Below are 24,815 nucleotides of genomic sequence, written 5' to 3' on the forward strand. Positions count from 1 at the left end.
ACATATCACCTCAGTTGTGCGAAAGCAAGCAGTGTTTTAACAAATGGTGCATTTCAAAGATGCTGCGGCGCAAAGAAAACGTCTTCATATAAAGATCTACGTACACTTATCAGAGAGGAAAATACGAAATTGCAAACAGACATCGCAGCTGCGTTAGATAAAGTACAAGGGAGTGTAGATTCTCTGCGTGAGTCTGTAGATGGTAGAGTTAAGAAAATAGAAGGAGAGAATAAGAATCTTATTAACAAGGTTGAATCGTTAGAAGGCAAAGTTAAAACAAACACAGACAAGATCAGTACTATTGAAGCATTTCCGCCAGACAATGAGGAATCTGTCTTGGCAGAAGTTGAAGAAAGATTCTCCAGGCGTAACAATGTGATATTATACGATGTTCCTGAATCATCCGATGCTGAGTTAGAAGCACGAACTAACCGAGATTCGGATTTCACCACTAGACTCTGCACTGCGCTTAACGTTGATTCATCCGTATATTCTCAATCTCGTATCGGTAAATATTCTCCAGCGCTTCAAAAACCGAGACCTCTGAAAATCACATTTGCTAACAATTGTTCCTCTGCTATAATAATACTGAACTTCATAAAATACAAGAAAGCCAACCAGCTCTCTCCGGATCTGAACTTGAACAACATAGTAATAGCGAAAGATTGGACTCAAATGCAGCAGGCTCAACACAAGGCCACTCGCGACGATCTTCAACGGCGTGTAGCGGAAGGGGAGACCAATCTTCGTCTGGTGACTCGGAATGGCAAAACGACAATCATCAACAAACAATCACATCTACAGTATCGAGCAGGGAACACTGCTCGATCCTAAACACTTCCTTAAAGAAGAGTTACATTTATTATCAAAATCCCCTCACGGCCAACTCTATTGCGTGAACTCTCATTTCACTACGCGAAAACAGTTGAATGAATAAACAACTTAATACATTAGTAAACGCAAATTAAGCTATTTGAACCAATATCCAAATCTAATGTAATCAATATGTTATATCAAATATTTAAATTAAAAATTTTAGTTCATGTAAAATCAACATACAACAACAATATATGTTAACTCTGTCTCTGTCGATAACTATGTAAATTGAGTAACCCTGTTATTGGCACTTTGGGCTGTTGGATTTTAATGAAGAAAATGAATAAATAAATAAAATCAACAGCGTTGCTGATGGTGGGCTGAAATGTTTGAAAATCTGTATTCTCAAAGGCATCTCTCAAGAAGCAGCTGTCATTCAACGTGGACTAACCAAAACTATTCACTACTTATTCACACATAAACCGGGCACAGGAAAACAAATTCGAACTCACTGGTGATGAGAGATATTAACGACAACAGAGTCAGGGCGGCTAGGTGGTCTAGTGGAGGCTAAGGCTCCGGTCAAGCATCTCTAGACGCCAGGTTCGATTCCTGGCTCCGTCGTTAATTTTTCTAAATCACCAATTTTTCGAATTTACATTCTTTCAACAAATATTCTCTCGTAGATAAATGATTTGCACATCCGCATATCATTCAATAGACGGCATTGCTTGTCTTACGGGCTTCTCATCGGAAGCAAGGATTCAAAAAGGGTAAACACAACATCTACACATTAGAGTCTCCTTATACATCGTGCATGCAGAGAAGAAACTTCTTATTCACTATTCACTACCTTTGAGAACGCGCCTAGTTACCGGCTCTTCTAGCTGTCAATCAGTATTACTTTTCATCTCATTGTGCTCGCACGTGAAGCTTGACTGTACCACCTCAAAAAAAGAATTATCGTGTCATAAATCATATCCGACTTCTCAACTGATTAATACAATCACAATTGACTTCTCAAGTGGTTAATACAATCACCATTGGCTTCTCAAGTGATTAACATAAATCAAAATTGACTTTTCAAGTGATTCCTAAGATCTAGAAACACCATAAATCACAACCTGGTTTTTAGGGGATTAATATAATCCAGACATTCTCAAATCTCAAATAGCACACTGATCAAATTGTATATTAAATAAAACCAAACTCATTTGCAAATGTTCTAAGTTCTTCTTATCACTCATTTCTCAACATAGTGTATAATATATGAAAATATAACTGGTAATAGATATTTTCGAATTGTCTTATTTACCTACGCATGCAAAGTCTCATAAGAGATTGAGAAAATATATTTCAAACGGACTGAAAAATTTTTTTTTAAATTTTAAAGAATGAAAAAGAAACATACGTAGACGCGAACCGTGAACTTTCAGCGTTCTAGTCCGTCATCTTACCGTATCAGCTACGCCAGCTCTAGGTTCACACGTCCACGCTTAATTAACGCACTTCACGCGCGAGCCGAAACGGTCTCTACTCCAGTAACAAATCTTAAATTTTCAAATCGCGATATCTCAGCAACCAAGGCCAACTCGATCAAAAATCAAAAACGACGTTAATTCGGAGTTCTTAAACTTTCATCACGGGAAACGGGAACCCGTTTCTGCAACGTCGGAGGTACCTAATCTGCTTGTTAGGTTTTTCGTTCATCTGATCAGTTTTCTGTAACTTTTGGATTTTTTTTTATGATATTTGAATCATTCGTCTCACATTCCAATACTTTTTCCGGAACCACAAAATCAATTTTAAGGACATCTGGTGTAAATAATTTTTCTGAGTACCGCAGTTCAGAAAATAAAACTCTTTTTATCGTATTCTACGCCAGTATTTTAAATCTTTTCATTGCATGCTAAGAACTAGTTAGTTCTATCAATTTTATTCAGCCTTGTCAAAATTTATTTTACCTGCGAGTCAATATGACGACACCTGTAAGTGAATTTTTGCTAATTGAAAATATTATTGAAGAGTCTTATGATTTTCCTTCAAAGAACTGCAATGCCGAAACAAGTGATTAATCCTAAGTATTCTTCCGACGGGCCCTGAGGAAATAATGAAACATTGGCGTTAAGTACCGATAATTTTTGTGTTAATTTATTTATGAATTATGATATTTTCAGAACTGAAAATTATCATCGACTTTGTTCCGAACCACTCGAGCAATGAACATGTCTGGTTCCAAAATTCTATCGCACGTATTGAACCCTACACAGACTACTACATTTGGAAAGATGGAATCGTATCAGATAACAGACTTCAGCCTCCGAACAACTGGTTAAGCGTGTTCGGTGGTTCTGCGTGGACATGGAGTGAACAGCGACAACAGTACTACTTGCATCAATTCCATACCAGTCAGCCGGATTTGAACTTTCGTAATCCTGATGTAGTAACGGAAATGACTAATGTCCTCAAGTTCTGGCTTGATCAGGAAGTAGACGGTTTTCGCATCTGTTCAGTTGCTCATCTTTTCGAAGATGAGGACTTCTTTGATGAACCACGTAATGCAAACCCAGATCCTTACATTCTGGAAACGGATTACGACTATCTCGAACACATTTACACAACCGATCGTGATGAAACCGTAGACATCGTCTATCAATGGCGAACGGTCGTCGATGAACATGCCGAACAATCTGATGGCCAAGCACGAATTCTGATTACAGACTCCTCAGCTAACCAAAATGTGGTGTCTAGGTGAATGAGCAAATTAAATTGGTGTATTGTAATATAACAAACATTGCTAATCATCTTCATCCCGTAAATGATATATTAATATTATATAATTATGTATATGCGAATGCGTATATTCATTGTTAGATATATTGATGTAATATGCATAATATTATATATATTAATTTGCTAGAATTGATGATGAAACCGAACACCGTTTTATTTGCAGGTACTTTGGTAATCAAACTCACCAAGGAGCTCATGTGCCATTGAATTTCGCTATGATTACCAATTTGACTCGGCTTTCATCAGCATCCAGCTATATCAATGCATTTAATGAATGGTTTGCCATATTGCCAGAAAATCGAACATCAAATTGGATTCTTGGTAATCACGACAATACTCGCATCGCTTCAAAGTTTGGCCTGAACCGTGCTGATGGTTTGAACATGCTGCTACTCCTACGCGGAACTACGTTTACTTACATGGGTGAAGAGCTGGCCCTTTTAGATACCGAGGTTTCATTTAACGATACACAAGACCCACATGCGATTAATGCTGGGCCAGATCGATTTCAGCTGTTCACGCGAGATCCTGCGCGAACTCCCTATCAATGGGATAATACCAGTTTGGCAGGATTCTCAACAAGTAATTCATCGTGGCTGCCAGTCAACGACAACTACGTCTTTAGAAATCTTGCAGTCCAAAAGACTGCTGAGAGGAGTAACTATCACACTTATCAGGCCATACTCCAATTAAGGCAACGAGAGTGCATCAAGTACGGAACCACCCAATTTCTATCTCTCAACTCTGATATGGTAAGATAAACATAATACAGCATAATCATCGTTCACTCAAATGTGAAAGTACAGTTTACGGCACGAGCCGAACATGAGTTCGCACTCACACCCATGTAAACACGTCATGACCCAAGGCAGAGGTTCTGTAATTACACCCGATAGATATCGCTTATCAGAACGTATAATGCATGCTATTTCTTGCAACATATGTGAGGGAAAATTAGTTTCAAAAAGCATCGCGGGTACCTTGACACCACCTAAAAGTAGGATCAGGTAACGGACGCTTAATGACACAGTGCACGAATTTATGTTGTTCAAGAGTATGTATGTGCCAAAAAGAGCTCTAGTAGAAAGAGCTATGCGTTTCAATTTTGCAATGTACCAACAACGTCTCACCACACTTTTGGAAAACGGAGTACCGTACGCACACTTCGTAAACTTCACATCGTCGAACTATCCAAACAGGTGACGCTAATGATCTGACTCGTGTGATTACAGTGCTCACCTTGGCTTATGTTGCGTTCACACTCATACTTACGCAATTGCAGCTTCACACTTGTATTCACATAAACGCAGCACTCACCTTCGGCTCACGCTCGAATCTTTACACTTATCAAAAGTCATTCAGTATTCGCCCTTGTAACACAATATACTATTATAGTCTGGAAGAGTTGAGGTTTTCCATGTGCAATACCATTAGACACCTACGATGATACAAAGGTTATAATAAAACATACAAATTTAAATTTTTTCTCAATAATTGCGCACCTTGGGTAGGGTAAAAATGATGAATTCAATGCAGCGGCTATAAATATCTGAAATACTCACCCACGTCTGTACACAGAGCATTCTCTGCCTATACTTCGGGCGTTTTAGTTCTAGGACATAATGACATTGTACCGCCTGCGCCAGTCTGATCCCCCCCCATCTCGTGAGATGCGAAATTTCTGATTTCGTTCCCGGCGAGTGGTTTTTATGATTCCCCGTTGCGAAAAAAATTCTCATGACTTTCGTTTTCAACGTATTTGATCTTTTCTAGTCGATCTGTTCGTTGAGCCAAGAGAAATCGTAAAGAAATTCCTCAAGGAATAGAATATTTCACCCGCTTTTTACCAGTGCCTCATAAAACATATTCAGTCGCTCTTAAAATTTCATCAGTTCTGGCTTCAGTCGCTAAATTCACTCTCATCGTGAAATGTCTATATTTATTAAAAAATGCAGTTTTATTGAAATACAATCGTCTCATGAGCTACAGTTACAATAAGCATATACTACCCTAACGGAGAAAAAGAATAACTCATTGTCAGATGATGTAATCAAACTTTTCAATTCATGGAAATGCCACAAGAATTATAAAATATTGGGTCTTGGGAATTATTCATTTCGAAAAACGAGAATGTCATGTTTTTTTGAACCACCCTAGTGTAGATGATATACAAATTGCGAGCTGTACTGAAAGTCATTCTGTTTTCGTGGTAAACTATTGTATCTCTTCTTCGATAAACTTGTGAACCTTTCATCAAACGCGCTGGATCTCAACAAAATCAGCCCGTGAGTTGCCTGGAAACTCTGCCGAAGAAGAGAGTGGTGGATCTGGAAATTGGGGTAGTGTACGACATAACATTTATAATAGTAGGGGAGCCCAAGCGGGGATTTTGGGTTTTATTTAAGCCGGGCAGAAAAACATAAGGGAAGAAACCTTGCACCCTGTTATGAACGACCACCATATATGAACCCTTAATATACAAGGGTGCGTCTGAGGCAGCCAATCAGATTAGTAAAAAAAAATCGATCCTTGAATTAATTCGAGCTCGTCAGATTGACAGAAGGTAAGTTAATTAAATGCAGAAAAGTGGAAATTTCAATATTCTGACGATATGATCATGATATAAGAAAATAAGCGAGTCACTAGTTTGCAAAAAAAAATGTCACCTGGAAGTATTCGAGCGCGGTTAAATTTATTTTTTATTTTGAAAGAAATCATGTAAGGATTACGGATATAACATAATATACCGGTTTCTACAAAGTGAAAAAGCTTAAATTATTAATAAAGTGAGGTACGTGCAGGTGCTGGGAACTATGTATTTCCCACTCCGCGCCTCTCTCCCCATCGCACTCTTTCTCTATTTCTCACTCTCTCGGACCATTTTCTTATAAATATATGGTAAAATTTTACATATATATGTCGGAGGTATTAATGGGTGATAGAGGTGATCGGGAGAGTCACTCATGATTTCAGATTATCTCTTCTTTTACTCTTCAAAACAAAACTAACACTAATGTAGCAGCGGGTAGGTGTGTGGGGATTTCGAGACGCTCTCGGTCCTTCACGCTCGAGCCTCTGACTATCACTGCTCTCTCGTCTCTCGACTTCCCCAAGGTAAACTATAGGATAAAAGTTAGGTACCTTACCCACCCTGCTAGATTACAAAGATCGAAACTTAATAACAATACTTGTGTGGTCTAAATCAAAACAAAAGTAGTACGACAGTTACAAGTGTCAAGCGCTGAGGCTGCCGGCTTCTTGCGCCGACATATATATATATATATAAATATATATATATATATATAAATAGATATATATATATGTATATTTTTTACATTATATATTATGTTCTGTTCATTGTAATTATTCCATTCAATAACAAAAAAAAAGATTAACAATTTTTTTTTAAACTGTCAGAACAACGAAATTTCTCTACATAATTGTCAGATTCTAGGTTAGCACAACAAGGACATCAAGCTGAACCGTCTGCATATAAATCTGATGAGCTCGAGTATTTCGAGGTCACGATTTTTTTTTACATTTTCGAAAATCGGCCGTGAGTTCTGACTGCATCCAAATCGTCAGTCTTTTGAATATAATACGTTTTAGAGGTCACTTAACATTCCTCTTGACTATCCGATAAACTTGAATGAATTTTTTTTTCATTTTCTACCCCTTCATGCTGCCACCTCCGACTTGTAAACCGGCAGATTAATATTTCTTTGTTACCAGAAGCATATAGGGCGTATACGATATTAATGTCTGACGCACTCTAGTATTTCTTGGTTATAAATTTTTTTTACATTTTTGAAAATTAGTACGCACTTCCCCCGGCAGTGAAAGGGCATATATCATATGAACTTTTTTTCTTTTTAGTATCTAATCTTCACAATCCAATAGGTTCCCGCAACGCAAAAATAACATCCCATTTAGCCTCTTGGGCTCCCCTACTTTAAGACTCGTCAACACTAGATATGGTTCGTGTATTCTGCTCGCGCCTAACGAACAACCAAAATCTTCCTTCCAACAAGAATCGTAAGCATTTTACATTAGGATGGACATCAATTCGTGGAAATGCGTGCGGCAGCATTCGAAAAATATCTTTGTCTGAAATATCTCGGGGAAAGAAGTTAATAATTGTAGATCTTCGTATAATAGATGTGTCAAGTTGTCCAACATATAGATATTGTTCCCAGAATTGCATGTTTTCACAGAAAGTGTTGTATTTGATGTTGTGCCGCTAATGGATCCGTAATCTTTTTAACCCCTTCACTTTATCATGAAAATTCTTGTGCGTGGGAATAAAAGCGAGCACGAAGAAAGTTGAATAGTCAATGTTCTACCCGTATTAACACTAGAAAATTAACGCAATTGCAACATCCCTCCTACACTATGGAAATGTATAGATGTGCAAAATTTTATGAGCTACAGCAAGAAACTCATACCCAAGGAACTCGTCGCCATCAACTGTAACCAGGATTTCTTTTATTTGAATTTTTGTTTTTAATAATAATTGTGAGGGCTAAAGTCCGGTTACCCTACGGCGCAGGTACTGATCTGATTAATAAGATAATTAACGATAAAGATATTATTATTGGGCGCCAGACACGGTAGCGTCAGATATAAGATAATTACAGAAAAGACAAGAGAAGAAACGTTCAGGTTCTACGATGGTTTGCACAGCTGGCTCAGTGTAGACAAGATAATGGTAGAGGGGAGGGGTCTTATCCAACAGATCAACACAATCAGATAGATAATGGTAATAGTATCGAATATATTGACAAAAGGTGAGCGGTAATAATTACACGCGAGCGATGCAAGACATTCAGATACAATTAAATCATGAAAGAAACTCAAATACATCCAGAGAAAAGGTATAAGTGAGAATTAACAGATTAACGAGACGAGAGATGTGATAAGCGATAGGAATGCATACGTTCGCGATACTATTAATTGAAATACATTCAGCAAGATTTACAAAATAGGTCAATCAAGGTAGGCTGGCATGCAATCCACAATTTAAGGTTCTTAAATTAGGGTACCAATGTAAGCGACAATAGAATGAGATAGCGAGAGAATAGTAATATCGCTATAAAGAAAAATAGTCAAGGTAATATACAGTTGAAGCAGGTAATATTACAAATAGTGAAGAAATTCAGAAATATTAGGAGTAACGAAAAGAAAAAAGAATTAAAAGTCAATCAGATAATATCTAAGTTAAATCAGAGGTTCATAAATTCAATCTAGTGAAATAATAATACAGTAGAACCTCAATTATCCGAACCTCGATCAGCCGAACCCTCAATTATCCGAACAATGACTTAGTTTACCCAAACGCTCAATTATCCGAACGTTGTCAATTTTTGTCAATTCAGAGCCGATCAACAAAATTTGGGATTCGATATGAAATTTCTTTTTTTATTGAGAATAGAAAATTACCATATGAGATCTGAAGTAGATTGAAAAAAAAAAATATTGTTTAGAAAAAGAAAAGTCAATATTTGACGTTGTAATTTTGCATTTTGTAAATATCTTGATGAATACGCAATATATGAAAAAATCACAAAAGACTTTTTTCACGGTAAATTGAATTTCATAAAAAAGATTTTCTTAGACTTTTTGTCATGTATGTTATATTTTGGGAGATTTTTAGGAAAAAGTGAAAAAAAAAAACGAAAAATCATTTGCGCCAGTTCTTACGCATAAGCTACGTGGCTCAAATTTTGAGAGATTATTTTTTAGGTCCCAAACAGGCATTTTATCGGGTAGCGTTAAGAAAAATCTAAATTTTTTTTTCTTGAACACTAATATATATATTTCAAAGTTAATATATATATATATGTCAAATTTTAATATATATGTATGTACTGTTTTTATGCAAAAAGTGTTGTTTATGATCTGGTCCTAAAAAACCCATGTTTCGATTATCCGAACTAGTCTCGGTTCCAATTGGTTAGGATAATCGAGGTTCTACTGTAATCCGAATTGAGGCAAACAAGATACTCGATACAATATTCTGGAATCAAAAATTATAATAAAAAAAACAAAGTAATACGTAATGTCTAGCTTGAAATACCGGGACAATCTCTAGAAACTATACAGTCAATGCGCATGCGCCAAATAATTCAATCTCATAGGCCGGTGAAATCGCCCCGCGGCGATCTTTTTGTCTGCTGAGCAGGGGGCCAACGTACTCAAAATGAGACAATACTCAGGAGCTGTAAATCTCTCGCGCATAAAACCGCGGATTGAGGTTATGTTGCTGTTTATTTTTATGTAACGTGAATTGTCCAAGAAGAACAGTACCGTTCAGCAATACCGTGGTCGATATCGGAAAATATTTAACCGACGCAATAAAGCATTCAATGGAAGAGCAAATATCAAATGATACAGAAATTGGATGTTATTTATATAAATAAAAAATCTGAAATTCGATGTGAAATGTCATTAACAAGTGGGAGTCTGGACCAACAGAGGTAGGTAAGTAAAAACAACGTTAATTGTGAACAGATTCTTTATTCACATAAAATTAAAAATGCGTTTCATTCACGATTTGTTTTGTGCATTTTATCGGAAAGTAGTTGTATCCAAAACTATCAAAAGCTCCTGTCTGATAATAATAGCTTCCAATATTTTCAGGTACGGAATAATTCATCGTCAAGCGGGATTCAAATTGTCAGGCATGGAAGCATGTAAGTAAATTTCTAATTCCGTGATCTTGTCTATTGCAATATTTTAACATGGATTCAATAATAAAATTAGTTTTTTTTTTCAGCAGGCTCAAAGTTTAAACTTTGATTAACACGAGGAAAATTATGCCTTACCTGATGGTCAAAACGTTTAGGTGGCAAGGATCCTGGTTTCTTGAGCGGTGCAATCATTATAACCATCGAACCTGGTTGATCCGTCAGACATCAGGTGCCAGAGTGAATTTCATCAGGCCATCACCACCTTCTTAACATCAGTTGAGGCAAAATTGAAGAGCGGGATACACTACAGATCATAGTGGCTAAATATCTCATCATTTTGCTTTGATCCAGCCCAAAGCGATAAGTTTGTTACTTAACCGTTGCTGCCAATTCATTCTACCGAGGAATCACTCTGTGCAACACTGTAATTTAAGCATTATCATTGACCAGCATTATTTCAAATTTTATACCATTTAATTTGGTACCTTATTCTGAAACTTACTTTTACTCTCTTTGGCATTAAATTTTGATAAATAGTCTTTCAAGTCCTCAATTTGACTGTAGGGTTGAATTTTGCTAGACAAACTGAACCAATCCAAATCTAGAAATGTTAAATAACTTCAGTTAAAAATGTATTTAAAGTTAATCTTGGTTGATGGTGTCATCTGGCTAGCTAGTTGCAGTCATCACCCGTGCTTCGGTCTCGTGGAACCCCAGTGAAGTGTGAAGAATGCATTCACTTACTAGTACACGTTCCTTTGCAATTAATCACTTGGTCTGCTATAGGATTTACTCACTCGTCAACTTTTTTAGTACAATGCAATTTATCGATATCTTAGAACCAAATTCAATTTTACACTCTTCACAGGGTCCTACGCTAAGACTGAAAGCTTGTGAATATCCATTTACCGCAATTATTTCTCCATTTCATGTTAGGATTGTCTAGAACAAAACAAATGTCATCCTAAGATTGGAAATGGAACCTGAAACGCAGAAGTTATTCATTGGCACGAATTTAAAACCAAAAATTTTGTAATGGTTTTTGCAACACAGAGACTCTTTCCAAATATCCTTGTCACAAGGTGATGTTCGGAGGACTATGAACAAGATATTGTATCGGATTACATTATTTGGAGAAAAATCTTCATGAACTTCGTTGAAAATCAGTATTCATTTATTTTGATGGGACAAGGGACACAATCTTGAATCCAATAAGTCAATATCCTCGTATTAATGTTCTGACATTACTCTACAACATGATTGTCCTTGAAGCTAATTGTGACGTTAAGGCGCATTTTGAGAAAGTTGATTTTCAACTTGTGTCACAGGATATGATCTACGTTCCTGAGTTTTACGCTTCCGATTAGATCTAGTTTGTTTCGAACCGCACTAACATGAAATACAGAAATCATTTTAATAAGTCTGATATTACTTGAATTTTTATTTTGAGTATTGGTTTCCCTTCATTCATTTGATCAAATTATATTGAAAATTTGCGAAATGAACTCTGATAATCATTGAATTATTTTCAATAGTAGAAGCAATAATTTATTAATCGGAAAAAATATATTGACTATCGACTATTTGTAAATTTTTTTGAACTATTTTCCAGAAAAAAAAAATTCACTGTTCTATTACAGATAGTGAGATATTTAATTTTCTTGAGCGCTCGGTTTAATGTCTCATCTTCAAAAGTGATGAAATTCAATATTACCGCCTGAAACCATAAGAGAGTGAGAAAGTTGCTTAGCTGCTTGAAAGTGGCGATGATCTTTCTACGTGTGATAAATTGAATAGGCAGATAACAGTGAATATTAGAGATGTGATTATTTTGGCCGTATCACCTGTTGATAGAAAAAAATTTCATTGTTATTTCTAATGGACGAAATAATAAAAGTAATCAAATAAAGTGTTCCCACCTACCGTCTGCGTTTCTTCGAAGCACCCAACATTTAAACAGATTTCTCATTTCAGTCGAATAAAGCCAATTTTCAGAGAGCATTAGTATCAAGTTTCGATCGTTCTTTGAAGAATCAGCTTTTCCAGTCACTACCTCGACTGTTTGAGATTCTAACTTCAAAAATTCGTATGACTACGTTGCCGCCAGAAACAGAATTTGACAGCTGAAACTCGGAGTGACTAGCCTGCCCGAGCAGCCGATAAAATTCGTGCATGCGCATTGACTGTATAGTTTCCAGAGATTGTCCCAGTATATGCGATAGATATGAAATACTAACTGTAAGATATAGGAAAGATACAGATATCCCTAACGTATTACGAAAAGAAATTATACGAACGGTACGATAATGCGATGTATTACAAGCGAGAAGAATTACGGACAAACTACGTGCCAGCGATAAAAGAAGCGAGAATTAACTAGAAAGATGTTACTCACCACGGTGCAATAGTCCAGGTTCCGAGAACGACATCTTACATATTATACTTATCATTAAATTATATTTGCGATACTAATTACTCAATAGCAATCGATAGCAAGGCAAATGAATCGAATCAGACAAAAAGATATCGACTAGGTAATAGAAATTATGGTAAATGATCGAGATAAGATATTGAAAATAAAACAAACTGAGAAAATATATATTGTGACGTGGATTTTTCTGCACCTCGGTCACTCGGAGAAAATGACCGAGAACTTACCGCGTGCACAATAATTTGGCGTCCACGATGTCCCCTGAACCTGCAATAAGACCGCGAAATTTGTTGGGCGCCTGGCGTGGTCAACACGCCTCGAAACCGGTAATACGATATACCGCGACCATATGCTCGGTAGCTCAGTACCGCGGAGAGGGGAGGGGTAATTTTTGGGTAGAGAGAGATACGCCACACGTACGTTGACAAGTTATTTCACAAAGCAGCGAGAAAGTTAAACAGTATATTTCAAAATAGTGATAATACAAAAAAAATTAAAAATAATAACAATACTGCGGACGCTTGTCCTCGCGATCCCAAACGCAAGCGCTTAGCTTACAAAAAAAAAGAACGAGCAAACAAAATAATCAATCAAGAAGAAGAGAAAAAAAAAAAGAGAAAACAAAAATATGAAGGGATCCCGAAGACCTCTACGGCCTACGTGCGCTGGTCACTATACTACTCGTGACCGCTAATTCACACACTAAAAGAAACCAAAAGCAAAATCGGACGCGACGCGCTGCTCGCGATCGTCCTCTACAAAACGGCGCTAATCGCCAACTTAATACCAACTGATTATGCCAAAACAAAAAAACTAAACGGAGGCTAGGCTCGTCGCGGCACCCACGACCCTCCTCTAGGAACGCCTATTTTTATTAGCGCGCACCCGAGCTTCACTTTCTCTGCGACGGCAGGACGCAGTCGCGAATTCGAACGCTCCCCGTTAGACTGTTCGCGACCTACACGAGAAATGAGATGGTATCGTAATAAATTGACGTGACCCCGTGTAACAGAATTTGATTACACGCAGATTCGAGACGACCGCGTCTCGGCTCAACCCGTGACTCGACTCGAACTTCTCAATCACCCGAAATTGGCGCTACTTTATTACGCGTAACTCAGGCTACGGTCACCAAGCAGATTTATCGGCTAAAGAATCTCGAGTACTGTCGTTAATGCAAATCCTCTATGGCTATCCGTTCCTCGGCAAGCCTTTATTTAATATCCCTCGAAATTCTCTCGCAAGAATATTAGCAGCGCTTACCGCTCCACATCCAAGCCACAAAGCAGCCTACTCCCTCGTGACGGTGTTCCTCCATTCTGCTTCGCAAATACCCACGCTACTCGTCACACTCAACCAAAAAAAATTCTACGCGAGAACAAGCTCTCCCTACTCCCGATCGTCGCCAGAACTAGAGTGAGCTCTTCTGGCCGATCGGCCGCAACGCCGATCTCGTCCCGCGAATCCTTCGTGACGTCATAACCCTAAGAATGCGCAACAATCGATCTGCCATCGATTTTGGGGATTGTGCAACTTGACGCGCACCTATCGTCGCTACGCGGCGCAGAACTTAGGGCTAGATCGCAATGTTGTCTCCTGCGCCGCTCTGCGGGGTCCTGGGGTTGGGCGGGGTGGTGCTCCCTCGTTGCTCGCTAGTCTCCCGCGGTTGCCACGGTTGGGCGTAGGCGGGGGGAGCGGGGAGGCTGCGGCGCGCCGGCCGCCAGCGGGAATCGCTTCCGCCTTGGATTCCCGCGCTGCAGGGATCTGCGTTGTCTCCCCCTCCGCAGCCTCGGTACCCTTCCCGCGAGATCTCCGCGGTTTCGCCTTGCCTCGAAATATCCTCGGTGTCGAAGTTGGTCGCTGGCTGGTAGCCGGTGTACTCGACAAAAAAAAATAAAAACAAAAGCCTGTAATATCTTATTCGTAATGCGCGATTTCGTCCCTGTTGAAGCCCGGGTGCGTGACTCCAGTTCTGGCGCTCTTTAGGATTCTTTCTCTACTCGATTTTTGAACCCCTAATTCCTGGATTCCGCCCAGGGTTCAGGGAGTCTCTTGTAACGGGCAGGCCTAACCGAAATGCCACGTTACAATATAAACTAATTAATTTTCGGATCATTCGAAAGAATAATAGTCAGCTATTCAAATAAAACAGGTAATTGGATAATTTTCATGGAATCAGAAGCAAAGCGATAGCAAAACTCTGCAATTCAGCGATATTATATTAAGAAAGGAAGCAATAGTCACTACAAATTAAATAAATAAGCTAACTTGTCGCAAAGTTATTTGCGGTATTAGACAAGATATATGATAAAGGACGAGCCCATGTGGCCCACACAGCGCAAGCTGCGAGAAAAGATAAGAGAGAAAATAGGTAAAAGATATAGATACGATAAAATGCTTCGGGCTTTACAATATAACAAAGAAAACCTCACTTACGTCAATAGAAGAGAGAAAAAAATAGAACAAATCAAACGGAAGGGAACAGGCTGCTGAAAATGCGGTAACGGAACACTAGCCAATAGCGAAAACACGTCAATAGATGATAAGCACTGGACGTAGAGTGTCCCGGGTCGCGGGATGATTCTCGTGATCCCGGTTGATTTTGCCTGCGTGCTGTCGTCACATGATCCTATCCTTGTTCTGGATGATCGCAATCGGGCTAGCAGGTTACGTGAGTCGGGTCAACAGGTAAGACGGGCGGTAGTCCATCGGCTCCCTCGTTGACATATGTGAATTTATCGACCCATTGAGCGATATGTAGAGGGGGGGGGGGGGGGGGGGGTTGCCGTCGGCTGTCCCGCGCTACGCGCGAGAGAGGTGATGACGATGTACCCCTCACGATACTGCGGTATCGATGCGGGAATAGATCTTGGCGGTAAATGATGATCTTACTTCATGTTGCGGTATCGATAGTAGTAGTGCTCCTCGCTATGCTGGTATTCCCCGCGCAGTCCATTTCTCCGGTGTCGCAGCTTGGTACTCGCCCTACGGCACCACCGTACCGAGACTTCCTGGTGGTGATGATTACCACACGGGCCGCTCATCGAAAACTCATCAGTCTGACAGAGCCCATCTCCAGTTACTTGGGTTTGACGGCCACGCTGCGATCCTTCGATGAGACATGTGCATCAGCCAAAAATACCCCTACTCGATGGCTGACGGCGAAATAGGCGTTAGGGTTACTTCAGCTCCTGGCTGATAAATGTCGTTAACGGTTCGCGTATTCGTCATCGACGCATCCAAGCGGCTGTAGCGGTAATCTGGGTGGTTCGGCTCCTGGCCGATAAGTCCGGTCATTGGAGGTCTGTATTGGCACCTTGCACTTGGTACCAAGCATGACTCTGTTCTCAATCCTTGCAGGCATCCACCTGGAGTTAGGTTGCGATAATCTGTCCTCTGGCTGCCGGTAGGAGGTTGTTGACCCGGTCCGTGATCTCTGTCTTGCGATATATGGTTCTTTCGAAGCGATGTTCTCGGCGGGTGCTCTTGTCGTGCGGTACGAAGCATAGAAAATAGACAGGTATTAGCTTAATGTAAAAAATCTAATCTAAAATTACCTAGTCGTTCTTTCTGGAGTATTGGCCTCAGACGTGCCTTCGCTGTTTATGTGTTGTTCTATAGAGGGTAGAGTACATTATAATAGCCCATGTGATGGGATATGAAATACCACGTCACACAACATAAACAGACCTTGTTTGGCACGCATTCTCTTCAGATTAATCTTTGCTGGGGTGGATCTACCGTCAATTATGCAGCTACTAATGTTTGGTTAACACACAATTACCACGGAATACTGTGGGATTCTGGAATAAAAGGTTACGACAAGGTGCAGAAGATTGCGCCAGTAGTCGTGAGATATGCGAGTTACGTATATGTAAGGTGAAGGAGAAGGAAGTATGGTTGATGGTGATCTTTTATAATGCGAAACCAATCATAAACATGGAGGATTTACACATCCCTCCTCCACCACTGGACAAACTAGACCATATAATATGCAAGTGGCGCAATAGCACAGTGATCGTGGTGGGTACGGTCCAACAACATACCGCTGCGCCTTTTGAAACGTGCAACGGGTGAAAAAATGCTATTCGAAAAAGTGCATCAGTAATATCGAAAAATCATTCCGCCTTCACAGTGAATTAGGTAGTTTAAAGGAAATGCAGGCCAAAGACATTACTTTTTCACGAAGAGTATTTATCTTGACGTTCGCATTAAGCTCCATCGATGACGTATGGGATAAACTGCATAAGCATATAGGGACACATCACATCACTAGCTACCTCAGATATCTCCTACATTATTAATTCGAGAGTTAGCGTCGCAAATGAGAAAGTCGTAATGCCGAATGATTTCGATATCGCTATTCGTTCTCTAAGTTTTTTTTCAGCAATTATCGACATTATACTGAGTTGGAAAATATAGACAGCTGCATTGTGTAAGTAGGGTTATGCGTCAACTGCTTGAAATCAGTTATGTTGAAACTTAACCAGCCGCAGGGGAAAATCCTAAATTCAATCACCCGTCGAGAAAGAAATCAGAAATTTGAAGCTTAAAAGGGGGGCGGAGTGTAGGGGAATCAGACTGGCACGGGTGGTACTATGTCATCATGTCCTAGAACTCAAACGCCCAGAGCTTACCGAGAGGGTAAGCAGATCGGCTCAAAACCGCTCCTGTGTACGTACTAACGACACATTGCCATTAGCCCTGTAAATTATTTTTACGTACTATATAATTACTATTAAGCGAATTAATTTATGACCTGGCATTCAGCACTAACTATAGGGACCCCCTACTATATTTATTCCAATGCCAGTGTGTGATGATTTATTAGTAGACGCCTTACTTCAGAAATGCTTTCAGGTTTTGGCCTTCACGAGAGAAATTTTGAGCGGTGAACGCTATGCCGTCATTATCAACTTGGGCCTTGGACAGCTTATAGTAGATTTGTCTAATCTGGAGACATTTGTTAACGAAGACGTCTATGTTTTCCTAGCGAGTGCCAACTCTGTGATCAATACCGGGTGAGGAAAACATTGTTTATGACAGATCATATGATCTCAGAGTGTATATGTTGTACGGACATACTTGTGATGCTCAGTTATTCATTGTTTCACTTGAAATTTATTCTTGAGATAATGCCTTTCAAATATTTTAAATAATACATGAAAACTTCACGAGAAAGATTAATCTTAACTGTACCAGAGCTTTGAGTCACCAATCAATCCTTGTGCTTGGAAATTATTTCAGTTCTACCGTTAACATAAGTGCTGTGCCCTTATCGGCCAATGCAGCACTTGTGTTGAGCACGCGCCAGATTGAAGATACCACACAACAGCTCTCGACACTTGACACCATTACGACTCCAAGTATTACATCGACAGAAACGGTAACTGAAACAGCAACGTCCACACCTATATTTCCCACAATCCCTGATAGACCTATTCTCGTGAGCGGTGAAATCACCGGCAATTTGGATTGGTGGCAAGAAGCCGCTGTATACCAAATATATCCAAAATCATTTCAAGACAGTAACGGTGATGGCGTTGGTGATTTGCAAGGTATCATTTCTCGACTAGAGCACCTGAGTGATACTGGAGTTACAGCGATCTGGCTGAATTCGCTATTAGCGTCACCGCAAGTTGACGGTGGTTTTGATATTTCAAACTTCACTGCCGTGGACACAATTTTTGGAACACTTGACGATTTTGCAGAACTAATACAAGAAGCCCACAATAAAGGTAGTGTTTTTTTTTTGTGTTTGCAACCTCACCTGGTTTATTATCTGATCAATTTCTATTTACAGAAATAAGAGTGATCATCGACTTTGTCCCGAACCACTCCAGCAATGAACATGTCTGGTTCCAAAACTCCGTAGCGCGGATCGAACCCTACACAGATTACTACGTGTGGAGAGATGGAATTACTTTGGACAACGGAATTCAACCTCCAAATAACTGGCTGAGCGTATTCGGTGGTTCTGCTTGGTCATGGAATGAACAGAGGCAACAATACTACCTTCACCAGTTCGACACAAGCCAAGCGGACTTGAACTTCCGCAACCCTGCTGTAGTGAGCGAAATCACAAACGTCCTTAGGTTTTGGCTTGACCAAGGTGTCGATGGGTTTCGAGTTAGTTCCGTTGCTCACATTTTCGAGGACGTACATTTTCCAGACGAACCTCTCAATGAGAGTCCTGGACCCAATGTCTTGGAAACGGATTATGAATATCTTCAACATATTTACACGACTGATCTAGACGAAACCATTGACATTGTCTATCAATGGCGAACTCTTCTTGATGAATACACTGCACAATTGGATGTTCAAACTCGTGTTCTCGTCACTGACTCAGCTGCCAGTCAGGATGTTGTAGCGAGGTGACTATAAAAATATGAATTTATTAAGAAAATTTACTATCTAATTAAATGACTAATGTTTGTTGATGCTTGACCAATCTGCAAGCACCATCTTAATATTTTATTCACTTGTTAGGTACTTTGGCAATCAAACTCACCAAGGAGCTCACCTACCGTTAAACTTTGGCCTCATAGCAAAATTGGGGCAGCCGTCGCTGGCGTCGGACTACATTCAAGTGCTGACAAGCTGGTTCGCAACGTTGCCCGAGAATGGAACTTCGAACTGGATTCTTGGGAACCATGATGAAAGACGACCCGCTTCCCGCTTCGGCACTAATCGAGTTGATGGTCTGAACATGTTGCACCTTCTACCTGGAACTGCGTTTACCTACATGGGCGAAGAATTAGCTCTCCTAGATACTGAGATTTCTTTTGCTGACACTCAAGATCCTTATGCGATCAATGCTGGACCCGATCGATACAGTCTCTTCACGCGTGACCCTGCGAGAACTCCGTACCACTGGGATAATTCAACTTCTGGTGGATTTTCAACAAACGAATCGACGTGGTTACCAATGAATAGCAATTATGTCACCAGAAATCTTATCGCCCAAATAGCAGCAGAGCGAAGCAATTTCAACACTTATAAGTCTATATTGAAGCTGAAGCAAAGTCAAACTATTAAACGTGGCGCTACTCATATCTGGGCCCTAAATAATAATAGCGTCTTGGTCTTTACTCGTCAACTGCAAGATGAACCTGTATACGCGGTTGCTATTAATCTGGGACTGGTAACTGTAAGCGTGAATTTTTCTCAATTTTCCGGTCTTCCATCCGAGGGAATGCGAGTTTGCTTAGCCAGTGCAAACGCAGTTATATCTACTGGGTAATTACAAGCTGTTGTTCAAGATCTTCAACATTGGTTTAAACACCAGTTATAAAATATTTTCAATTTCATTTTACTGTTTCAGGACTATTGTCAATATTATGTCAGTTTCGTTGTCAGCCAACGCAGCCGTTGTACTTTGTAACTCAGAAGTGCCTGAAACTACTACAGTATCGATAACAACAACGACAGTAGCAGATATGCCTAGTACCACAGTGGAACTTTCAACAGAGACACCTACAACTTCACCAACGCCAGTTCACACGGAATCAGAGCCTCCAACTACTATACCACCGCTCATTACGACGCCTTCTACCTCTACTACGACCACTTTCAGTACGACTATGAACGCTTTCAGTACAACTCTAATACCTTCAACAGAAACTTCGGCCACTTCAACAACTTTGATTATCTCTACTACTGCCAATACTACTACAGTTCCTAGTACAACCGTGGAATCCTCGACTAAAACACCAACAATACTGCCGACTATGGCGACAGACAAACCAGAACCAGAGACTGAACCTGATTATTCTGAAGAGAATACTACTGAAGATTCAGCATCAGCAGCAGTGACTACTTACATTTCATCCTTACTCATCATAGTTCCTATATGGAATATTTCACTGTGAATTCAGAATTGTGTTGCAAACGAAGTATTTATCAGTAACATGTAACAGTTCTCATACTTCACTGATTGATAAGGTTTTTTGACCGATTGGCATTAAAAACTCTCAAACAATAGTCTGGTAGACTTAGTTTCAAATTTTGATTCGTTTGGCAATCTTACCAAAATAAAGGAAAACGAAGGATTCAGCCATTTTTAATTTTCATTCGAACTCATTTGAAACAGATGCAAACCATGCACCGTAAGATTATTAGGGCGAAAATAATATGCTGTCCGTTCATCGTGAAAAAGGATTTCTTAAGTTAAACAAATATTGCTTGAAAAAGCGCAAACGGTTATCGTTACCCGAAAATTGGAATTTTTATTGAATCAACTGAATCTGGCAGTCAAATTTCAAATATACAAAAACGTAACGATAACCATGGGTTACGTTAGAATCAAAAAGAAGAGAACATCTACGAATTTATATTTGATTGACTTCATAAATACATTTGATTCAGTGTGCCATATGGCGTTTTAGTTCAAACTAATAAACAGTCGACGACAAAAAATTATAATTCAGCGAATCTACAAAAACACGTTTGAAGTAACTAAACAATTAGTCCGGTACAATACAAGATTGCCAAATTTAATATCGGGGGTTAAAAACCAAATTGTAGTATCTATAGTATTTACAGCAAGTGCAACACATGAAATACAGCATCTACATGTGCGTAGGCTGTACTTAAATTGTAAGTGTATAATTGTATATCGAAGACAACACGTCTACAACTATTTGCCAAACGCCACACTCCGAACCGGATCTGGATAGTAGACACTTGCTTTATCTACCTATCCTATTCGCACACTTATAACTACTACAACAATCTATCGCTTATAAGCTTGATTATTTATTCTCGTTTATTCCGACATATACACATACGAATTAACAAATGAACAAGGTGCGGAAACAGTATGGAAACTCCTAGAAATTTTATGGAGTTCGGTGAAAAAAAATTATAACCAAGAGTAAATCTCAGATAATTTTTAAAGGGGATTCAATGACCTTTGATCTGACTTTAAACTTCACCTTCAAGGTCATTTCGAGATCGACTTCGATTTTTTCAGTGAAAACTCCCATTTTTGGTGCCATAATCGGGAAGAGCGGAAAATTTTACGTTTGGATATGTGTTAAGGTCTGGGGTTCTGACCTCTACTGGTCAAATAAAGGTCTAAGGTATACTTAGTATCAATAACACGGACAATTCTGAGAATCCGGATCTCAGGCAAGATGTTTTACATAAAAATTGTCAGGTTTGTTTAGGACGATCTGCCTAGGTTTTGAAAATTTTTCTTGAAGTCAAACTTTAAGGTTCACTATTTTTTAATGAAAGGTTTTAATTTTCATCAGTAGCATTATTCTTTCGGTGCAGTGCAGTAACAACTACGTGGGAATAGAAGGATTCTGTTCACTTTGGGGTATTTTTTGAAGTGAGTTTCCTTTGCCTCCCACTTTTAGGTACTTTTATGGAACGTCGCAATAGCTAAATCAATTCATAATAGCGCTCGAATTGTACTCCGTTAATTTCTTGACTAACCAAATCCTATTTTGAAATGCACCCAAACTTTTCCTCACCCTGTATGTATTTCAGTTCAACTAATATTGGACTGATAATTAATGTAATATTGAGGCAGCATGCTGATTGAATCAGCCAATATTTTTCGCTTACTTGCTTAGATGAAATTTCACATTTCACCCAAGTTTAATCGATTCAAAAGCCAGATACAGTTCACCTGGCTAAATAACGTTCAACTCAATATATTTAGTTAATTATATACTAAAACCTTTTTCTTGGCGAAGCACTTATTTCTTTCATCACAAATCAATCCCTTATTAAGAGAATTTTTCTACCTAAATAATGATAATTCTATTATTCGCAAAGAAATATAAATATTCTTCTTCGAAAAAAAATATCTCCTTCCTGTTAAGCCTGTAGATTGAATCAAATAATTGACCAGTACGAAGTTAATATGTTAATTTGCCCAAACAAATTCGCATAAAACCTGGTCATTAAACCATCAACGCAACACAGGTGAATATGAAGCGATTCAATGCTTTTGAGATTTTTACTGAAATATTTATATCTTTTTCTGAATAACCTATTTGTTCAGAATGACAAGAATAATTGAATTCATATGAACACTGAAAAACCAAATCTATATTGTTAATTCACCCACATGCAATTGCTGAATCAATGAAATGTGGCGTGAGTAATAAAGTGGAAAAGTCATTTGATATTTCCTCTGGGTTTTACCCTTATCTCATTGATTTTAACTAATCACATATCGTTATAACCCTTTCAATTTATTTGCCAAAATACGCGTGTTAATGGACTTGATGTGAAAACCATATTACAACTTGTCAGTTAAGTTAATAAACATCATTAATGTTCCAACTATTTTTGTCAGCATAATTGTTAATTTCAACTGTTGTAGACACGTTACTTATTCTAATAAATTTTTAGTTCACTGAAATACCAAAAGCTTGACACAACTAAAATTAAACTTGTGTGAATATATTTTGTCAATCCAGCAAATCCTATCACTCGGTGTATTCTCGGAATTGTGTTTAAATACGACCAATTTCACCAAACTCTTACTTCAGGATCTCTGATTGGCACTACATAAAATCAACATCACTGTAAGCATCACCGTTGATGCAGAGAAAGCAAATGCCCTCATTATTTTTCATAAAATTTCCCAATCCTCATTCAAAAGAATTAACATTATATAATGTACGTATTATGCATATATCGATGGTTGAAAACCAAAACGGCGCAACCCACTGTTTTCCAACCATTAATGAATTTACTATCTGTGACGCGAATTTTTATTGTAACTTGACCACCTGGAAAAGTGACTGAAAACTTACTGTATGCACAATAATTTGGCGACCCGCGATGAGAGTTGGAAAAATTGATCTTACAAAAGATATCGCGAGATTTTGTTGGGCGCCTGGCACAATTGACACGCCTCTCAATCGTCAGCTGCGCTCATTCTCGGCTTGTACTTTTCTGCGCCAGATAGCTCAGTACCGTGACGAGGTAAGGGATAATTTTGTGGAGTTAAAGAAAGAACCATATATTCTGTAATTGACCCGATGCCAAAAAAAAAAAAAATACCAAAATACTCGACTCACTTTTCGCGATTCCAAAAACGAAACCGACGATAAACAAAATATCGAATGAATCTTAAATCCAGTGGCGCGAGTCACACTCTCAACCAAATTAACAACATCAAAAACTTAAGAAATTATTCGAACGCGCTCATCGCAATCCTTCTTTACTAACATACCGCGCTAATCGCCAGAAAGAATATATGAATCTCAAATAATGGCGATGTGCTATTCGCGAAGATGCTACAGAAACTTTCAATAATCATTGCGAGACTCACAAAAATACTTCATAGCAGAAATGAAAAATGAACCTCAATTCAATGATTTTAAATTAACGGCTGGCCGCAACGCATCTGGAACTCGAATATTACTCAAATAAAAAAAAAAAAACCAAAAAACAATACCTAGTTGAAGTTTGGATCGTTCGTCGAACGGTTTTTTAAAAATGGGATTATCGAACTTCTCAGACTTAACTACATATTTGAAGCATGAAACAATGTGTCAAACATCACGATTCACCCCCAAAAAGAGCCCTAAGAACAGCAAACCACCCCAACCGAACAAATCGTATATCTTCAATCGTGCTAGTGAACCAAGTGAATGTGCCACCTAATATTGATAGAGGGTGTTTGCGGCAACACTACGAACTATTTCCGGAACTACAATAATGTATAAAAAATGGGACGGGTAAATCCGGTATGAAAAACCTCCGTTCGAGAGCGAAAAAACCGTTTTTGACATCGACACGAGTGAATGTGCCACCTAATATTAATGGGGGGGGGGGGGGGGGGGGGGGGGGGGGGCGGCAACACTACGATATTTAAGCGAGAAAAATTAACATGATTCTTTCATATCATTTGAAATGAACGGTTGGGCCGTGAATTTGGCAAAAATAATGTAATGTACAATGATACACTCACATTAGTAGCCACATGCAGATGTCTAATGTGCACATGTCAAGAAGTCACACACACAAATCTGAAATGTGCCTCTCGCGACAAATTTCAAATATGAATGAAGGAATGGGATAGTCTGATATTTTTCATTGGATAAAGTTTCGCA

The 24,815-nt window shown here is 38.9% G+C and overlaps 1 protein-coding gene across 1 annotated transcript in view; it reads left to right on the plus strand.

Annotated features, from left to right (window-relative positions):
* The window catches only part of LOC124302828 (uncharacterized), a 99,011-nt gene extending 78,227 nt beyond the window's left edge, over positions 1 to 20,784 (plus strand). The window contains exons 8-14 of the mRNA XM_046759395.1: positions 2,994 to 3,567; positions 3,773 to 4,361; positions 17,590 to 17,750; positions 17,977 to 18,467; positions 18,533 to 19,106; positions 19,222 to 19,971; positions 20,057 to 20,784. Of these exons, the coding sequence (XP_046615351.1) occupies positions 2,994 to 3,567; positions 3,773 to 4,361; positions 17,590 to 17,750; positions 17,977 to 18,467; positions 18,533 to 19,106; positions 19,222 to 19,971; positions 20,057 to 20,603 (3,686 nt within the window). The 3' untranslated portion in view covers positions 20,604 to 20,784. The remainder of the gene's footprint in view (positions 1 to 2,993; positions 3,568 to 3,772; positions 4,362 to 17,589; positions 17,751 to 17,976; positions 18,468 to 18,532; positions 19,107 to 19,221; positions 19,972 to 20,056) is intronic.
* Positions 20,785 to 24,815: the final 4,031 nt, after the last annotated feature.

The sequence above is a fragment of the Neodiprion virginianus genome, chromosome 4 (genome assembly GCF_021901495.1).
Source record: "Neodiprion virginianus isolate iyNeoVirg1 chromosome 4, iyNeoVirg1.1, whole genome shotgun sequence".
Taxonomy (NCBI): domain Eukaryota; kingdom Metazoa; phylum Arthropoda; class Insecta; order Hymenoptera; family Diprionidae; genus Neodiprion; species Neodiprion virginianus.